This window comes from Falco peregrinus, chromosome 5 (genome assembly GCF_023634155.1).
Source record: "Falco peregrinus isolate bFalPer1 chromosome 5, bFalPer1.pri, whole genome shotgun sequence".
NCBI lineage: Eukaryota > Metazoa > Chordata > Aves > Falconiformes > Falconidae > Falco > Falco peregrinus.
In genome coordinates this window covers 96,462,072-96,481,410 of record NC_073725.1, presented here as the reverse complement: position 1 = coordinate 96,481,410, position 19,339 = coordinate 96,462,072, and the positions used below count along the sequence as shown (strand labels likewise).

Here is a 19,339-nt window from a genome sequence, read left to right as displayed (position 1 = left end):
TTGTCCTTCTTTTTATTTTCTGTTCAGAAACCCCAGCTGGACTCATTGCTGAGAACCTTCTTAAAGCCAAAGAAATAGCCCTCAAAGACTCTCGTGTTCCTGAACAGCTCAAGAATTACTTACAAAAAGCTCTTGATGTTGCTCTGGGACTAGACCCTTACCTGGATGCAATGGCAACTTCAAAGAGGTACAGACACACTTTTGTAGCCTTGGGCTTTTTTTCTGTGATTGTATGCGTATGTTCTTAGATTTTCTGTTCAGAATATGCCATCAACGTGGGGGACAGTGGAAGGAAGAAGAATGAGAATGAACTGCACCCAAGTATGTAGCAAAGTGTGCATGGGCATGTGTGTCTGTGTGTGCCTATGGCCTCGAGGAGAGGAGGTGAGAGCAAAAGGTTCTAACTCTGAATTTTGGAAGATATTCTACCAATTGGCTATGGACTATGGCAATGCTGTGTCGGACCGTATCCTGTGAAAAATCAGCAAGCCAGCCTCCACGCAGTGCCCGCTGAAAGGCTCAAAGGATGAGCCCCTGGATCAAATTGGTGCTGGGATGAATAAAGAATGAAGGAAACCCGCACCTCTGGATGCACCCTGTAACAGCCTATATATGCAGCTTTTATCTCCAAGCGCTCAACAAACATTAATTAATCTGCTAACTAAATTACTCTAGTAACTAAACTAATTAATTAAACTAATTTAAGGTATCATTAATTCAGAAGTCCAACTGATACCCTCATTATTCTTTTTTGAGCTACAGTATATTACCCCACCATGTGGGGTCTGCTAAGCAATTCCCATTTATCAGTGTACATTCTGATATGTGGAAAAAACCAGTTCTGTCTAAAATTGACAATGTGTAAACTGTTCCAGGCTGTGGATTACGGGATCGCTGAGTGTTCGTTCTGTTGCTGAAATAATAGCTGATAGTTGTTTGACTTACGCTAGCTGTACGATAATAGCTATACATTATCTTATTAAAGTTGTTAAAGCATTTGTGAGGGGCAGAAAAGAGGTTATATGAAATGTTCTACACTTTAAGTCTTGGATTATCTGAGTGTGGCTGACACGGGTTATGAATTCTTTCTCATTTTACTGAGAAGTGGTTGGGGGAGCTGGGGGAAAAAGAAAAACGAACCTGAAATAGCTCTAAATTCTGGCCCACACAAGTATCACCAGCAATTTCTGGTGGTTACTTTCTTCAGACAGGGTAATCTAATCTGTCTGGAGGCTATGGACTTCTTCCAGTCATCTGTTCCCTTCTCTTCACAATAGGTAGCATCCTACTTCATCCAGAGGTGTTGTCACGGGCCTGGCTTCTGTGAAATAGCACCTGGAGATACCCTGCTTTTCTCAGCAGTGTCTGAGGAAAACCAATTTTTTTCCTGTCTTGCAAAAAATTTTAGATCTTTTCCCCTATTCTGCAATAAAAACTTTTTTCTGGCTGAAAAATCACCCTAGAGCTGAACAAAACCTGGTCAGGATAGCTGAAGCCATTTACTCCAAATCAGCAGGTAGAGGGACACCTACCTGGGGCCAGCTGGAAATTGGGGCTGCAGACTGGGAACGCTTTGGTCCCATAGCCCCTGTGGCTGGAGTGGCTGCCAGCACTGAGGCAGGCCCATTGCCAAGCTGGGTCCTCTTAGGACTGTAATTTAGGGATGTTTATAATGCTTCTGAGATATTTTTTCTTACTTATGCACAAATGGACCTTTTCCAGGAGTTCCCTCTTGGTTGCTGGTGTGTGTGTTTTGGTTTTTTTTGTTTTGTTTTGTTTTGTTTTTTTCAGGAACCTCAGGTTTTGCATGTTACCATAATGTTGATATTTCTTTCTTTTTCCAGAAAAGCTTCACCTGACTGCGGTGCAGGGGACACTGCGGAGACAGAACCCAGAGCTAGGCTGCAGGAAGAACGTGCTGCTGCCTCTTTGAATGGCAAGTTGGTCAACCGAGAGGATAAAATTGCACCAGATCTTGGTGTAAATGTTATCGCTGAAGTCCATCATTCTCTACTCCGTCTTGCGTCTTGCATGGGGAAAGGATGAATGCCATGGAAATGCTCAGGAAAATGCAGAAAATTACTTAAAAAGAAAGATAAGAACTTCCTGTAGGCTTTGATCTTCCTTTTGCATGGATTTTCCCTGTCAAATGCATCCCGTGCCCTTGTGCACACACTCGTGAGTGCTTTAGCTCACAGTTGCAGCCCCATCACTTAGTGAGCAGCAAAGAGCTGATTGCCCTCACTGGAAGGGGAAGGAACAGAAAAATCAGGTTGATTTGGGTTTGGCGGTGTCTGATAGGGGCTTATGTGCTTTTGTGGTGGAGGTGGCCTGTGGCCAAGCACTGTACCTTTTCGTGTAGCAATACCCAGGTTTGTATCCCTATATAAAGCCTATTACACTAAATCTATTCCTAGATCCATTCTTCCCAGATGTTCCCATCTTTTGAGTAATATATCATCACAACGAAGTACTCTTATAATGTATTACACTAATACATTGTTCGAAGGACACCACTGATGATAAATTTCTTAAATGATGGTGCTGTCTGGGGATAATGACTCTAAGAGCAAATGCAAGGTAATGTAGTGATTTTTTTTTTAACCGGGTTCCAGAAAGAATATGGAGACATCTTAAAGCCATTTTCGTATGGGGGGGATGTTAAAATATGCAATATTTCAAGCACTATTTAACAAGCACTTGAACAATAGCAGCATTGATGATAAAGGTTCTACATTTAAAATGAGTACCTTTATTCTGTTGTCTTTTAGATGCATTTTAGATGAATTTTTGTCAGATTCTGTTGTTAAACCCTTATTTGAAAGTGTTTTAAGATTAGATTTTTTTTTTATTTTTAATGATCACTTAAAAGGTACATCTAATTTTCATTGTGAACAGAGTACGGTCTTTCCTATGGTTTTATTTTTAAATTTTCACTCTTGTCTTTCAACAGGTCAAGTTTTTAGGATGTTTATTCATATGATCAAAGCCAGGAAGATTTTACTAATTGGCAAGCTTAAAGGTTACAGTATCCTTGCTATCGCAGAAGAATTGCCAGATGATGGCAAAATCTTTGCATGTGCAGAAGCGCCGTATCTCGGAGTGAACAGCCAAGAAGCATTTGATTATTCTTCAGATGGTAAAAAGATAAGCATGCGAGTGGGACCCATGGCAGACACTTTGGAGGTAAAATTGGTGGGAAGGGGAGTTTGGGAGCTCTCATGCAGAGCGGATTAAAGAGTTTCAGGCAGGTCCTCTTTCCTGCCCACAAAAGGCTGGTAGTGACCCTAGTTTGCTTGCAAATATGTGAACACACTCTTGTGCTAGAGTTATTTCTTATTCATGACAGTGTAAGATGGGACAGCTCTGTCACACAAGATAGAATTTTTTCTTTCTTAACTAAAATACGGCAGCTTTTTGATCAGAGGACTCGCAAGCTCTAAATGTAGGTCAATAGGCTTCAGTGGCAGAGTTTTACTCGATGTGGGTGGGCTTTGTTTCAGGGTCTCTAATTCCAAATGTAGCATCAGGTCAGTGTATCTGTGCCCTGCTGAGCCAGTTTTTGAGAGGGAAGGCTTGCTCCCAGTGTCCACAAGAATCGAGAAAGTCCTGAAGAGGTCTGTAATTCAACCACAACCTCCTGCTTTCTGCTCCCACTGAACACACTGCGGGCGGTGAGACCCCAAGTTTCTCACATCCAGAGCAACATGACAAGCTTCAGCCAAGCAAATGCATTAGCTGTATTTGCTTCATTCTGCCTAGTGACTTTGTCCCAAGAAAGAGAAAACCTGATGATTGCCAGCAGCTAGAAGAGCCTCACATTTAATTCCGGTTTCTGGATCTCCAGGACATTGCTGCAGGTCCAGCACACTAACAGGTGATGCTCATGTCAAGGTCATTAAATATATAGCCTTTCTATTATTAATGCAAACCAATTTGATCTGATTCCATTTTCAATCTGGATATGTCAGTGTGAGCTTGATTGTAACTTTATTTGCATTAACAGGTACCATATTTGTTTCTAAAATGAAATGGCCAGGAGCTTTCTGACCTCTGGCTTTCATGACCTCCAAGTCTGATAAGAAAGAAACAAAGAGCTTTGCCAAGTATATGAAAAACGAAACGTTACAGATCACCTGCAATGTGCAGCATTTAAAATCCCAGCTCCCCGCAGTGAGTGTGAAATTAATTGAATTGCTGTTGCTCTCTAGTGCCCATTCTGCGCAACTGACTTACTGTGACTGAATTAAAATATCTAGAGGCAGGCAGAGTACATGCTGTGTAGAGATTAAAGAAGGGAGCAAAGACATGAAAATTAAGTCCTTAAAACAGAATGTTGCAATTGATTTTATATCCTCCGATCGCAACGCAAAGGCACATCCTGACCCCAGGTTTGCAGGTACTCAGGACTTCAAATAGCTCTTGGGGCTGCTGCGAGTGGAGATGCTCGTGTTTGGCAGTGCTGCGCAGGATTTCTGCACTGGGCTCTGAACTTCTGTTCCTCAACCTGGCAGATATATTCATTGGTATCAGGGCAATCAGGATTGTGCTACAGGTCTTAATCCACAGTGGCTGTACATGGTGAAGCAATGTATTTGGTGTCCTCTCTGGTGCTTTTGCGTTTTGGGCTCTTTGAGGTTTGCCTGGCTGGGGTGGGGCAGCGTGCTGCCTTTTCCCTCCTCGAGAAGACCAGTTTAGGTTGGAGACCAAGCAGGCTTCCTCCACTGCCATGTGGGCACGCTGAAGGGCAGGAGGATGAGGCAGTCACAGGTGGGGGATGGACCAGGGATTGCACAGCCAAGCTCTCACAGCTCAGCTTCACGGAGGAGGTGGAGAATAGCAGTGTTCCTGTCCCCCGTCATCTGCAGGGAAGCTGGTGGAAAGCAGAGCTGGCTAACAGTTCTTGAAAAGCGTGGTGAGATTCAGAGCAGGAACAAGCTCTGGCAAGGATTGTTTTTGCTGTCATTCTTGTCCCTTTAGAGAAATTAGAGGGCAGAGATGGTCACCCACCACTTGCTCTTTGGACATGTCTGCTCCAGCTTTCTTGCTGTGGTGACTGTGGCTGAATTTTACTTCCAGGCTGAGTGCAGTAGGGCAGGATTTCTGCTTATCTGCTGCTCATCAAATGTTTTGTAGCTGTACAAACTCCTGTGAGCAGAGGATTTGCCTCGCTGCACTGGCTCTTTCAAAGCATTAAAATGTCGTATGATATATAAATAACACTACCTGTCTGGGAAGCCCTTTTCTGCTGCATGAAGCTCTGATTCAGAAAGTCCAAACTGCCAGAAGGTGTATAATGTACTTCTGCTGTAAAATTAGTCCACCCAAGAGTTACACCCCAACCTCAGGTAGAAGGTACCATCCAAGTGCTACAGGATGTGTCCAGTGCTGCATCCACATCTGCTGTCTATGCCCTTTAGAGGGAAAGCTGCCAGATGCTGCAGCAGTTGCCACAATGATGCAACACATCTGTGCCAGCATGCCTTGGACAACAGGACCTTTGCAGCACCCACATGACTCTGGCTCTTCCATCTACAACCACATCTCCTCAGGGCTGTGGGCAAGCAGAGAGCTGTGGAAAGGCAGCATATCGGTCTGCAGCAGCACGCTGACCAGGCTTTCTGAAGCCTCTTGCTGCCTCTGTGTGTTATCACACAGGGTTGGCCAGTTTCCCTCTTGTCCCAGATCAGAGCCAGCTGCAAAACACCTGGGATTTTGAGCTGTCAAAGATGCTAAATACCAGACAGGAGCTGCAGAGCTCAGGTACACAGTGGGATTTGTTTCGTATCTGAGGGCATGATGGAAAAAACCCACCCTCCCCACGTGCGAGGGACAGACACTGCCAAGCCACGTTAGGTCCTCATCAAAGCGTGTAGCTCAGGCACACCATGGCACAAGCCTCTGCACACAGGGACTTCAGAAATTTTTACACAGTATTTTGAAACGTGGACTGAGGGTAAGCCTTTCCTTGGGTGCAGACCCTGATACAGGTGCTTTCAGTGGGAATTAGCTACTTCTTCACTGTGCGCTAGCCCAGCATTTAAAAACCTTTCCCAATAAGCCCCTTAAGTCTAAACTCTGTCGTGCTGTGCCCGAATAATGTGCCTTGCCATGCATCAGCTGTGAGCAAGGGGCCTGATCCTGCACAAAGAGCTTCCTTTAATTCCCAGTGGACTTTGGGTTGAACAATGGATGCAGGATTGAATCCAGAGGGAGTGCAAACAGGCAGGATATTATTCCCATCCATGATTTTGATCCTTCCATTTTAAAATTGAAAATGCAACGCAGAAAATAACACCGTGTTTGCAGCAGACTGCTGATTGCAGGGCATTGTGTAAGCATGTCGGGGCTTTCTTTTTTCTTTTTTCCCTCCTTTTACCAGACAGAATAGGTGAAGAGGTTGAGCTGCAGATCTCATTTCTCCTGTTTTGCTGCTTGTGAAGTCTGCCAACAGAATCCACCTTGACAAAGTCAAGGACTCTGCGTTTAATGTTGAACTGAGTGAATAAATTATGCATGAAATTGTGTCGGAGTCTCTAGTGTGTTCTAGAATTGCTCCTTTTGATATGAAAGGTTAATTCAGAAAGGAGTCCAAAATAGCTGGAAATTGTGGGGATAAGTGGATAGTATTCACTGTTGTGAGCTGTTATTACTAGAAATTGCATTCCCTCTCTAGCTTCCCTAGAGATTTAGCTTTGCCGGTGAATATAAACTGTACTCAATAGAATAGCATTTAGGAGTAACAAGAGTGTATGTCCACATACAGTAAAATATTCTAATGGTGTTTTAAAAGGAAGCTCTACTTTTTCATGTATTCTGTGTACCCTAAGGATGTATCGCTATTACATTTAGGTCAAGAACAAGATATAGGGAAGGTAATAAGTTTTGAGTACATCTTTATTACAAATATGCTGACTGTATGATCCATATCAAAGGAGCTGGACAGTCATTTTTTTCTGATTGAGTTTATGTGCGCCTTATGAGAGAATGTTGTCTCTGATCAGGACTCCAATCAGGTTTTCTCTGAGCTTTGGCAGAAGATTCATTCATGTTTTTATTTGGGATGTCCTCTTCCCAATCTTTTGCTGTATCCATCAACAGCACTGCTGTGCCCTTTCTCATGCTCGCTTTTGGTGCATCTTCTCTACGGAATGCAGTACTATAGATTTTTTTTCTTTTTTTTTAATCCAAAAGGAAGTTAATGACTAACTTTAAGCAAAAGCATTAATTTTAGCCAAGTTTGCTCTGAATTAAGATACTTCTTGTTGCCATCTGTTACAGTCTATGATGCCTTTCTAGCAAGGAGCAGGGATTGTGCCGTAAACATTCAGGAAATTAGTTTCAGCGGGGTATTTTGCAGGCAGATTATTTCCTTCTGGATCTCAGCTTTCCTCACAGTTGGAGATCTTTGGGCTCTGCCTCTCCCCTAGCAAAGGACAAAGGCATCTCCAACGTGCTGTGAGGTCCCAGGCAGGGTCTGGCCCAGGCTGTTCTGGGAGGATAAGGGTGGTCAATCCCTTTTCTTGAACCCCCTCATGCATTTTGAGAGGGACAGCAGTGAGTTCTCTTTTCCATCGCTGCACTGATATTTCCAGTGCTTAGCTATGCAGCCAGAGCTACCCGTGGAGCAGCTTTTTTTCTTTCTGGCTGTCTTGGTTCAGCAGCAGGTGCTGGCAGTGAAGAAACCCTCTCCAGCATGGTACCCTGGCCATGGTGACCTCCTATCCAGGTGACCTGTGCTCAGCTGGCCAAGGAGCTCCAGCAAACGGAGCACTTTCCCCTTCCTGTAGCTGTTATCTTCTTGTGTAGAGGCAGGTCTAGAGGCAAAGTTGGTTCAAGGAATTTCGTGGGTTCCCCTTATAGGCCTGGAGCTGTTTCCAGCTATGTATGGAAAACTCAACAGCAATCTTGAAGTTGTGGAAACAAGAAGCTTGAACAACGGTAGGGTCCTGGTATGAACTGCAACGCGGTGGTTCAGGCATTTCCATATAGGTGTCTGGCACTAGGTATCTAGAAGAAATGAAAGGTGCCCGAGTGACCTTCTTGGCTGACTGTTCAGCACTCGATGAACTGGGAGAGGAGAAATGCCTTCCAAGCAATGGCCCTGCACACCCAGGCAGTGCAAGGACAGGACAGACGTGTGCTGGATACACATACAGCACAGGCACCCTCCTGGGACAAAGGCTGTGAAGTTAAAAGGTGGTTTATCTGTATCAGAAGATAGATAAGAAGGAGATAAGCTGTCAGCAGGTAGGCAGTACAGAAAGAGGGCTGAAATGAGAGGTCCAGCTAATATCCAAAGAGCTACACAACTCCATATGGACCTAATGAAGTCAATGCATAAAAGTGAGATTCTTTTTCATTAGGGAGCCATACCACGGAGCAGTTAGTAACATATGTTCAGAGATGGCCACATCTGCTTCTGAATGTCTGCCCCCTACCTCCTCCGCCCGGGAAGGTTACAAGTCAGAAAGTAGTGATAAGTCATGATAATTGCTTGAATTTGGCCTTGGCTCTTCTCTCTGGGGAATGAGACCTCTAATCTCTCTTCCTGGTGGACTCCTCCTCCCAGGTTTCATCTTCTGACCCTTCCTGAAGTATCTACGTTGGACAGACTGGCTGAGTTGCAACCTGATATAAGATGCTCTTCCACAGTAGCAAACATGTTCCTGCTGATTTCCCCCAACACAGCTAAGAGGAAGCCAGGGCAAGATTTTCTTACTGGCCATCAAATGAAAAGATGAATCTCAGGAAACCAGATGTCCCAGTTTCTGCTACATTTTTTATAAACCAGCATATATTTGGCCTTAAGGTCATCTTTCATTATAGTGTGGTATCAAAAGGTGTCCTAAATGTGGACTCATGAATGCTTTTGGCAGAGCTTCTGTGCTATCAAGCATCTGCAGTTAAGTGTGACTATCCAGGCTCTCAGACAGGCTTAATTTCTTAACCACTAACAAGCTCACAATGACACCAGTTTGCACAATAGAGTAATTCAGAGCTTCAGTGATCCACTTCCCGCTATTTCCTCCTCTGAATGCCACACTCCCTGCTTTAGAAAAGCTCCTGAAATCTCTGTTTGGGAGCCATCAGCTTCACTCCCGAAAACAAATTAGTTTTTCACATTCTGTTGCCATTTGTTATTGATGCTTTCTCTGTACGTCTCGGGGGATCGCTCATCACTCATTGTGCACAATGTCTCCAAACACAAAAGGGAAATCTGGATGCAAGGAGTACTGTTAAAAGTTGTGGTAGAAACAGTGAGTTCTGGAAAACATAATTGTTTCTCTTTTCACTCAAAATGCCAAGACTTGAAAGCATTTCTGCTTGCCGAGATAGGTGGATGAGCCCTTGTTTCATTGCAACGCACACAGATGCAGTTAAATAGTCCCAGATGGAATCTGAAATATTCCATAGCAGCCTCTTGGGCAGCGAGTGCATTAACTGCCACAGGAGAAGGCTGTAAAGGCTCCCATCTGGTCATCCATCAACACTTTTATACATTATCATCAGCAGCCTGCTTGGAGGGAAGGTGTGCCACATTTCTGAAAATCCAATTAGATGATAGCAGCCAGTTCTCTTTTATCCTCTCTGCTGCTGAGCCATCCAAAGCATTTTTTTAGATTAAAGAAACATCATTTTCCTTCATAGGAGCTCTGCTGCTTTATCTCTATCATGACCTGTTCTTTTATGTGCTTTATAATTCTATTATTAATTGGGATTTCAACTATTTTCCTGCTACTGAAGTGGGACTTACTAGTTTGCAATTCCCAGGATCAGCCTTATGCCTCCTTTTCTGAGACTGATATAATTGCCACTCTTCAATTTGTTGATAGTTCCTCTTTTGAGGAGACAACTTATTGCAGCGCCTCAGCTGCAGGGTTTGGTGCCAGTCCTCTCTCTTACCCCCATGGATCAATTCTCTTTGACTCTAGATATGCAGATGTTTCTGCTGTGACTCTCAACACCACAAGCTGGGATGAGCCATCCTCTTTTATAATCTGGGGGTTTTTTGAGAGGTTTTGGGCACCAGCATTGCTGAAGAGTTGTTTGCAAAGCATGGAAAACTCCCAAGATCTCCAAGTAATTCTAGCAGTGTTACCTTAGAAGAACTGTGTTCCCTCTGGTTTGGGTTTTATATAAAAGACATTTTAATGGCAAGACTTTAAATTTTCAGGTAAATAATTACTGTTTTCTCCAACATAATTTTTTTTCCAGACATTACATGCTGAGGATGAGCACTTTGATATAGTCTTTATTGATGCTGATCAAAGGAACGCTGTTAACTACTACAGCTTTGTCATGGATAACCACTTGCTGAGAATGGATGCAGTGATCTGTATAGAGAATACACTCATGAAAGGACAAGTCTACCTGGAGAACATAGTTGATGAGAATGTACTAGCTGTCAGAAAATTAAATGCAGTGATTAACTCAGATCCTCGTGTTGAGCAGGTTAGTGCAATGCAATTGGTTAAGGTGCCTGTGGTACTGTATCTATGGATTTTGCAAAGTACTCTTTAAAATGTTTCTTTTGTCGGTGCCATTATGCAGAAGACCTAAAATGAACTCAAATTTTATTATAATTCACCTCACTTGAGTTTATGTATGAGTTTCTATATTCAGAAATGGTCCCTACTCTTTGTCTACATCATATAGAGTGTTAAAGGCAAGATAAAAGTGAAGCACTTAGGAATGAATAATCAGCTCTACAGTACAACCAAGGAACCACTGTTCTGCTACAAAGGCTTCGGAGGCTGTGGGGCATCACCAGCACAACAGGAGTCAACAAAGTCCTATTCCAACAGGAGAAAAAAAAAAAAAAGTAATAGAATGCATAAACAATACACTGTGACTTTAGAAGCAAAATTAGACACACATCCTCCCAGGCTTTAAAAGCGGGTGTGAATGATGCTACCGCGGGGCAGCAGCTACCAGGCTGCAAAGCTTGCTCCGGTGGAGGGGCTGCTGTGGCTGCGGGGGTTCACCGAGCATGGCCAGCTCGCTGCCTGCCCTTCTGCATTGTGAAGCTGGTTCCATGGTGGGACATGGTCTGCCACCTCCCTCCCAGGCACATCCCCCACCCCACCATAGCTCCCCTTGCACGGGGGCATGGGGCTCATGCCCGGAGGGTTTTGGTGTGCACCTCATAGGCTTAAGGTCCTTGTCTACCTGCAGGTCAGATGGCTTCTAGAGGAGCCTCCTGTGATTCTGCATTTATTCTATCATCACCACAACTCCCAGCGAATGCACCAGGAGCAATAGCCTTTCTTTGTAGAAGAGGGAAAGATTAATGACAGTTTTCCATGCCCTGAATCTTACTGTTAGCCATTCAGTGCATGAGCATAACATGTTGTGTCTGTATCCGATGTTCTAATCGTTTGATATTGGTATCGAATCTCCAGCAGAGTGTAGCTTTCATGAGAGTGTGATAATGGTATCAGAGGAGGTAGGTGGCAAAACCTATTCATCTATGGGTGCAGGACAGATGTTGTAGCAAATGCTGAACACCACCAAAGCATTGCTATTATGGTTTGCTGAGCTCCAAGAATAAGAGTGGAATATCCTCGTGACAGCATTAGCCAGGCAGTAGAAACCCAGAAACCTCAGCAGCTGGCAGTGATTTAGAAAACAGAGACAAAAAATTGCATTTTTTTTCCTAGCGTTTGGGGAAGCTGTGAGTTTGGAAGAGGAATGTGAGCAAATACAAATGCCTGACATATTTGTGTTGGAAGGAATTTCAGCTAAAGAATAGGAGAAAAGCTGCTGTGGTCTAAGGAAGGAAGAGCTATTCTTCATATCAGGGGAATCTGGGTGATAGAAAGCCAGGTACAAAAGCAGTTGAGAACTGTCTGTGTATGCATTATGTTTGCAGATAATTTTACCTGTGCAGAGCGGACTGAGCATCATTCGAAGGAACCCTGCACCTCCAGATGCAGTGATTCGATCCAAGGTGTGTATTTCCTCTCTGTGAGCACTTCTAGGAAAATTTTGACTCTGCTGAGGACAATGACAAAATAATTTCCACGGGTTTGGTGACAAGAGCCCAAACTCACATTCTGTCATGCCATGGTGCTGTGCAGCATGGACTTACCAGCTTAGGACTTGGCACATATTAGCCTCACTAGTCCAAGGTTGCCCTAAAGCTGTTAAATGCTGACTCTTTGCAATGTCTTTTGGATCGGCTGTGCTGGTGCTGTGACAGATCTTTGGAGCAGCTGGCATGCTGCTTGCTGGGTGTCTGTGCCCGGTGCTCTCCATTCCTTCCCGTGCTGGGTGTGTGGGCAGATGGAGCTGGGGCCCCACCGTAATGAACCAATGCAATATGCCTGAAGTAGCTCTTTTTTGCCCCAAAGTGGCACACAGTGCCCTCCTACAGTCTCTGAACTGAGTATTTTCATGGCCTTAGATTTTACTTGTCCTGTGGAAAAGATGGTGCTTTTCTCTTTCTCCATTTTATGTAATGGGTGTCATCCAGCTGTAAGGAAATTCCCATCTGGAATCATAATAGCCTAACTCAGTAAATCCAGACCCAAACATCGCAATTGTTTTGCAGTTTCTGAGTGCTCCCAAAACTACACCCACTAGTAATTTCTGGCATTTCAAACTCAATATCTTAAACATCTTGTATTTTCCATTTTGATTCCAGCCAGGGGAAATGATGTATGGCAGCTGATCGGCTGACAGCTTGGTTTAAGTTATTGGCTGATATCTTTATTGGTGCACCAGCCTTGTGCAGATATTTTGATTGCACTCCACTTGAGCCAAATCCTGCCTTTGGAAACTTAGTCTCCGTGCCTTCCTGGAGCCCCCTGATCCTGAGGGCAGGATAGGGCCCTGGGGGTGAAATAACTGCAAGACTTAATCAGCCACTTTCTAAGAGATTGTACCTGTCACATCTCCCATGGGAAGCTGGGTCAGGAAATACTGTACCCTACTCTCAAGCGGAGTGATCGGTGCATCTTCCCAAACCACAGCCCTTCTGCTCCATTGTCTTGCACGTTAGTGCTCCTATTGAGCCTAGTATCTATAGGGATAAGGATGCTTTTTGGCTTGAATTAGTCATACCCTTTGTATTAAATAGTGAGCCAAGAAGATGTGGATCCCTGTTTGTGCTCCCACTTCATTCTCACAGGCGGAGTCCTGCATAGCTATCACTTACTGAGCTTTGCACCTCATTGTGCGATGTACATATGTTTGTGTTTATAGAAAGAAGTGGTGAGGGATGATGTCTTCTGGGGCTACAACAGGCGCCTCATCCTTGACCGGCTGCGTTTGGATGGCCAGGTGGCCTATGTCACAGGTGGAGGGCAGGGAATTGGAAGAGCCTTTGCTCATGCGTTGGGAGAAGCTGGTGCTAAAGTTGCTGTTGTGGATCTGGTCCTTGCAAAGGCAGAAGCAGTGGTGTGTGAGCTCAGCCTCAAAGGTAAGCACGGGACTGACCTGCAGGTCCTGCTGTACACAGTCTGGTGATGAGTGCTGTAATGGGCTGCTTTCCTTGTTCAAACCTGACCCTTTCTCTGCAGAGCAGTCATGTTCCATCCGGCCCTGATGGGCAATAGGTTAGAGCAGAGGATTTTCAAACAGCAAATACATGCCATGGTCACACAGCTTCTCCTGCTCAGGCTGGATGTTAGTGTTGTCTCAGCAAACAGTCATCAAGATCACATCATCTGTGAGAGTTATTTATCAATATAAACTCAAGCAGAGAGGCAAAGTGATCCAAACAAAATTCCTTACCAGCAGTGCCCAAAGGAAACCACAGCAGTGAGCCATGACTGACAGGGACAGCGAAGGGCCACCCCTCGCACACGGTGGCTGTATGACCTGCGTTGCACAACCAGAGGTGGTGTTCTTCTGACCAAACTGTGCAGGGGCTAGGGCACCTGGAGCTTCACTAAGGATGGATGACAGGCATGGCCTACAAAGCCATAAGCACACACCCCCTCCCTGGCACCGCTTTGGTACCTAATGTCTGGACCATGAGCCAAAACTTGAAGACAAGATAGAGGTATTGTCAGCCTAAAACTCATTATGCCCTCAACCTGAAGCAAAGTCACTTCTGAAACCCTCAGCTCTAGTTCTTTCAAACATGCATGCAAGGTCAGAAATAGGAAGACAATACTAATAGACATAAGTAAAATCCCAAATAAGAGGTAAAATCCTCTACCAGCCACTTCTATTTTAGCAGTAAAAACAGAAAATGTAACATTAAATGGAATTTCCCCCTAGAGTCAGGCTAAACTGCAATTGTAAAGGGGAAAAAGAAAACTGGAAATATAATTTTAATGACAAAAGAAAGGAAGTGTCGCTCATTTTATAATTCCTTTTGTGAGATTACAACTGAGCCTTCTTCAAAGTTCTGTACTTCATTGCCTCTAAAGACAGAGCTTTACCCAGGAAATGTTCACATTCCCGTTTGGATAAAGTCACTGGTGTGTTTCCACTCTGACTTCAGAAAGGGATTGGGCCATAGGAAACTGTATTCTCCAACAAAACCAGCCCCTGCAGATGTATTTCTATTACCCAGCCTCAATCAGCTTCCTGAGGAAGGGACGAGGAATGGTTCAGTTCTGGTTTCGATATCATCCTGAGCCTCCTCAGTGAATTTCTTAAACAAAAAGTCTCAGTCTGTAGGACTGCAGCTCTAGCAAGCAGGAGACACTTTACTTTGAGTATCAGCATAATGGTTAAAGCTTTGATTGCTGGTCTGATCCCAAATAACGACCTAGAATAGCAAGTATCCAGCTCCTATTACAAATTCTTCAGTCATCCAGTCCCTCCTTCCCTGAAGCTTTTCATTTTCTTATGCACTGAAGCCATATGGTCTTGGCACGAAGTAGCTGTGCCCTACAAGTTAACTTGCCTTTTGGACATTTTTTCACAGTGAGATCCTGCATATCAAGTAGAGCTATTTGGATAGAAATGGGCTACTTGATAGAGCCATGAGACCTGGGATGCCAACAGCCTATTTGAGTTTGATCATCCATCCTTCAGCAGCTGCCCTACATCTCTGCTCCTTCACCAGTGGGCTGCAAGCCCGGAGGAGATGGGTGGGGGTGTGTGCATTACAAAATGCAGTTGGAGGGGTCATGAGGCATAGCAAATATTATCGCAGTCTAAAGTAAAGAAAACCTTGCTTCTCAGTCTTTACACATCTTTATCCTTTGAGGTCAAATATCCTCTATCAACTTGACCAGTGCAGCTGCTCAGGGCACATCTATTCCAACTCATGATGGTTTTTGAGGTTTCAAATTTATTGTCATTCCTTGTTGGAACAAAACCCAAACTTTGTAATGCCTTTGTGAAAGGGAATTATATCCAAATGCCCGTTTTTGGAAAGGATCTGAAAAGGTCAGGTTTTCAATCTCTTTCTCTCCAGAGGTAACTAAAGAGTCTAGCCTGGACCTCAGAAGCTTTCCCTTGAAAACTTTTGTTGAAATCAATATGTCTCCACGAAACATTTTTGCTTCAAAGAAGTAACGTACTCTGTTGGAAATAAATTTTGACAAAAAGGTTCAGCTAGCTTTACTCTCAAAATATTCACAAGCGTAAATTGAAGCAATAGTAATATTAAGACATATTTTTCCTGCTATAATAAGTACAAAGGAACTGTGATATCCCCCCCACACCCCCTTTGGTTGTGGATCTCTAACTCAAAGTTGGAAGCACAGTGCCCCAAGTCATTCCCAATACTGATACTTTTTCGAAACCTTTTGCTCAGCTTTCTTAAAGCCTCTTTGCTTCTTATAGCAAGAAGCCCTTTACTGCCTTTTGGGATGGTGCTATCATTTCATGATGAGTTTTAAACATCAGAACCTCTGTGATCTCAGTTTTAGCTTTGTGAGGCAGCTCGGGTGTACGTCCCTTGGCTACAGGGGTCTTTGTTTTTAGATCCTGCGTGAATACCTTTTTCAAAAGTTGCTAATGGATCCTGACAGAAGAACCAAAACCAATGAAACATAACCAAAAAATCCTAAGGGTTACCTTCTACTACATACCTCTCTGTCTTCGGGGGGAATCACTGCCTGTACCTTAAGGGAAGAATTAGTCTGATGGGATTTTTAAAACGTGCATTTTCACTGTAAACTATGCAAATGCCTTCTGCACAATGTCACTGCTGATCTTCTTGTCTATATGCAATGTATTACTCTCATTTATACGGAGGGACCAGAGATGAAGCCCGTGGCAGCGGGGCTGTGTACATGTCCCCCGCAGAAGGGCACCTCAGGCAGATTTGGCATGTTGATGCCTCCCCATCACGGAGCTGCTGGGCTCCTCTCCTGCCCCTCTCATCACAAAACTGCCTCCAAGAGCATCACAACACTGAACTGATGACTGTAGAGATGCACTGGTACTGTCATGCGTGCAGCAGCGTGCTTGTGTGTTGGGTTTCTTACCTCTGATTGGGACTACAGATTGTAAGCTATTTTTCCATACTCTATTTTATTTCTTATTTGTAACAGATGGTTTGGGGGGACAGCAAAGAGACAGAAAGAGGGCTTTTTCCCTCTCTTGGAGAGCAGGTATATCGTCTGAATTGATTAAGGTCAAGTGTGGGACTGTAGTTTGAAGTGAGTGTGCCTTCACCGCTTCTTCGCTAGACACTCACACGTGGCATGTTTTGTCTTGTTTTTATGAACTGTCTTACAAGATGAAGCCATACATGGGGTCAGAGTTGTAGGGCAGGTGAAGAGCCTCATTCTGCTGTTACCATTAGTACCACACTTGCACCCGTTTTGTCTGTAAATTGAATAAGAAAGATTGCAGTAGCTCCCTGTATGTTATGTGTCTTGATAACAATTAGGAGGAGCAACGGGGGCTGTCTGGCTATTTTTATTCTTTCAGCTTATTTAGCATAAAACCTGCAATAAAATAAGAGGTCTTCTTTCATGGCAGAATGTGCATTCGTTTTTGTTGGTGGCTGTGTTATGGTTCTGCCCTTTCCTTTGCCGTGGAAGGCAGGGGGACCGTGGCACCGCTGAAGGCCAGTGGGGATGTTGGCTCCCATGGCCCGGTGTGGGCAGCACCCCAGGCCAGCGTCTCCTCAGGATGTGTGCTCTGGCAGGCTCCTGGAGGCACGGGAGATCAAGAGGAGCTTTTCCCATCCAAAAGCCTCTTTCCAGTCATTTTCTTCAAACATTGCCGGGCAACTGTTGCTTTGCCTGGCTTTCATGGAAACTTCCATCTCAAAGCTTCGTTTAGGGAGTCGTCTTCTATTCTCCTAGCTAGGTTTAAGGCTTCTTTTATTTTTTTTATTAGAATGATCTAAAATCTTGCTTGGATAGCTGTAGCTTCCTACCTGCGCAGTCTTTGCTTGCAGACAGCTGCTCTCTGCTCCAGCCCCAGTGGCTGCGTCCCTCCTCAGGAGCTAGGACCCATTTCACCACAGCCCTTACTGGTATGGCCTTGTTTGACTTTCAGGACAGGTATAAACCCGTTGGCATCAAGTGCCTCAGTAGGTTGCTTATTTTGTTTAATAATAAGGGTATTTAAAGCTGATTTTGATAGTAAATTAAATGAAGCTCATTACAGATCAGCACTGGTGCAAAAGTCAATGTCTGGGTTTTTCTAGGAAAAAAAGCACAACTTTTGCATGTTTCAAATCCAGTAAATCTCTTAACTTCTGAATGTTTGTGTTATTCTGGTAGTGTGACTTGCAATTAATCGGGCCGCGTACCGTGACTACCATACCCGTGAACCTGAAGGTATTGCCAGTTGGCTCCCACCTGGAAGTGGGTTGGTTTTGCCTGAGGCTCCTGGCTGTCTGGATGCTGTAGTTCACCCAGAGAGCACTTTTTGGATAAATTGATTTGGTTTCTGCTGCATCTTGGGGGGAACTGGCATTAAAGAAAATAATAAAGAAATAAAAAGATGTACATTTGAGCAAATGAGAGAGTCCTTTGCCTCATCCTGTTGCTGGGCTGTCGCCATGCAGCCGGGAGTGATGCTCGGTGGACCGGGCAGCCGGGAGGATGCAGTTGAAGGTTCGGACAGAAGATGGTGCAGTGTTCAAAGCTTCCTCCTGGCGCAGTGGAGACTCCACTCTCATCCCTCGCTTTTTCCGTTTGCCTCCGAAAAGCAAACCTTGCACCGGTTAGCAACTTTATCAGAACAGTATTACAACAACAGACATGTTGCTACAATTTGTGGAGCAATGAATTAAGGTGGCATATACATTTTATATATATATATATATATGATTATAAATAATTATAGAATGTATTTTTTTAAATTTCTCTGTGAATTCCTGTACCAATTTCCTCACTCTTCCTTTACCACAGGGATCAAAAGCATTGCCCTGGCAGCAGATGTAAGCAAGCCCGAAGATGTGCAAAAGGTGGTGGACACGATCGTGGCTCGCTGGGGCACGGTTCACATCGCGTGCAACAACGCGGGGATCAACATGAACTCTGCAAGCGAAGATACTTCGCTAGAAGAATGGGACAAAACTTTTAACGTTAATTTGCGAGGATTATTTTTGTGCTGCCAAGTAAGTGTGAACTGCTGTACTGGATTGTTTCACAAATGGATAATAATTTTCAAAGCATTTATTTACTGAGATTTAATGACACTTTATCACTAATTATCACAATAAAATTGGTCCTAGTTTTGGTGGAGTTAGGGAGAGATTTGCTTCATATCAATTACAGATTTTTATCAATATTTTCAAAAGCAGCTGGTACTGACTGGCTGTCCAAGCCCAGGCATTTAAGAATGGCCAGATATTTTGGAGGGTGGTTATTTGACACATCCTGAAAACCAGAAAACTTTGGGGGCCATTCCCAACAGTAGTGGTTATTTTGAAAAAATATTGCCAACAGTGAAGAGGGTCTGAAATGGCAATGGGATTTTTTCCTGCATCAGCCATTTTTATACCGAGTTTTAATATCAAGTGCTTAAAAAAAAATGTGTTAGCACATAAACTCTTCTGAAAAGTGAAGACTAATTTATTATCATGTCATTATTAGCACAATCACAAAAAGGGTCACTGGTCTTTCCTTTAATTTCTGTCACAGGCTGCAGGCCGCATTATGCTGAATCAAGGATATGGGAAGATAATTAACACAGCATCTATGGCAAGTTTAATAGGTGAGTGATGAGAGCTAACAGTTGTGCTTCAGAATCCATATTTTAATTACTACCGATGCTATTTGAATCAATTAAACCTGTATTGGGAAGGAGTAAATCACTGACATTTTGTATTAGAGGAAATGTACTACAAAATTTTTATTGATATCATTTTTCAACATTTATCTGTCCTCTATGTTTTAGAGCACTTATTACTTTTTATAGAAGAGGCGGAGCCACCTCCTCTGGCTCCCATGGTGTGATGGCA

At 43.8% G+C, this 19,339-nt stretch overlaps 1 protein-coding gene across 1 annotated transcript in view; it reads left to right on the top strand.

The window, feature by feature from the left end:
- The first annotated feature begins 438 nt into the window (after positions 1–438).
- The window catches only part of LOC101919857 (D-threitol dehydrogenase-like), a 30,234-nt gene continuing 11,333 nt past the window's right edge, over positions 439–19,339 (top strand). Inside the window, exons 1-7 of the mRNA XM_055805194.1 lie at positions 439–466; positions 2,954–3,186; positions 10,219–10,455; positions 11,876–11,953; positions 13,210–13,426; positions 18,285–18,493; positions 19,020–19,092. Of these exons, the coding sequence (XP_055661169.1) occupies positions 439–466; positions 2,954–3,186; positions 10,219–10,455; positions 11,876–11,953; positions 13,210–13,426; positions 18,285–18,493; positions 19,020–19,092 (1,075 nt within the window). The remainder of the gene's footprint in view (positions 467–2,953; positions 3,187–10,218; positions 10,456–11,875; positions 11,954–13,209; positions 13,427–18,284; positions 18,494–19,019; positions 19,093–19,339) is intronic.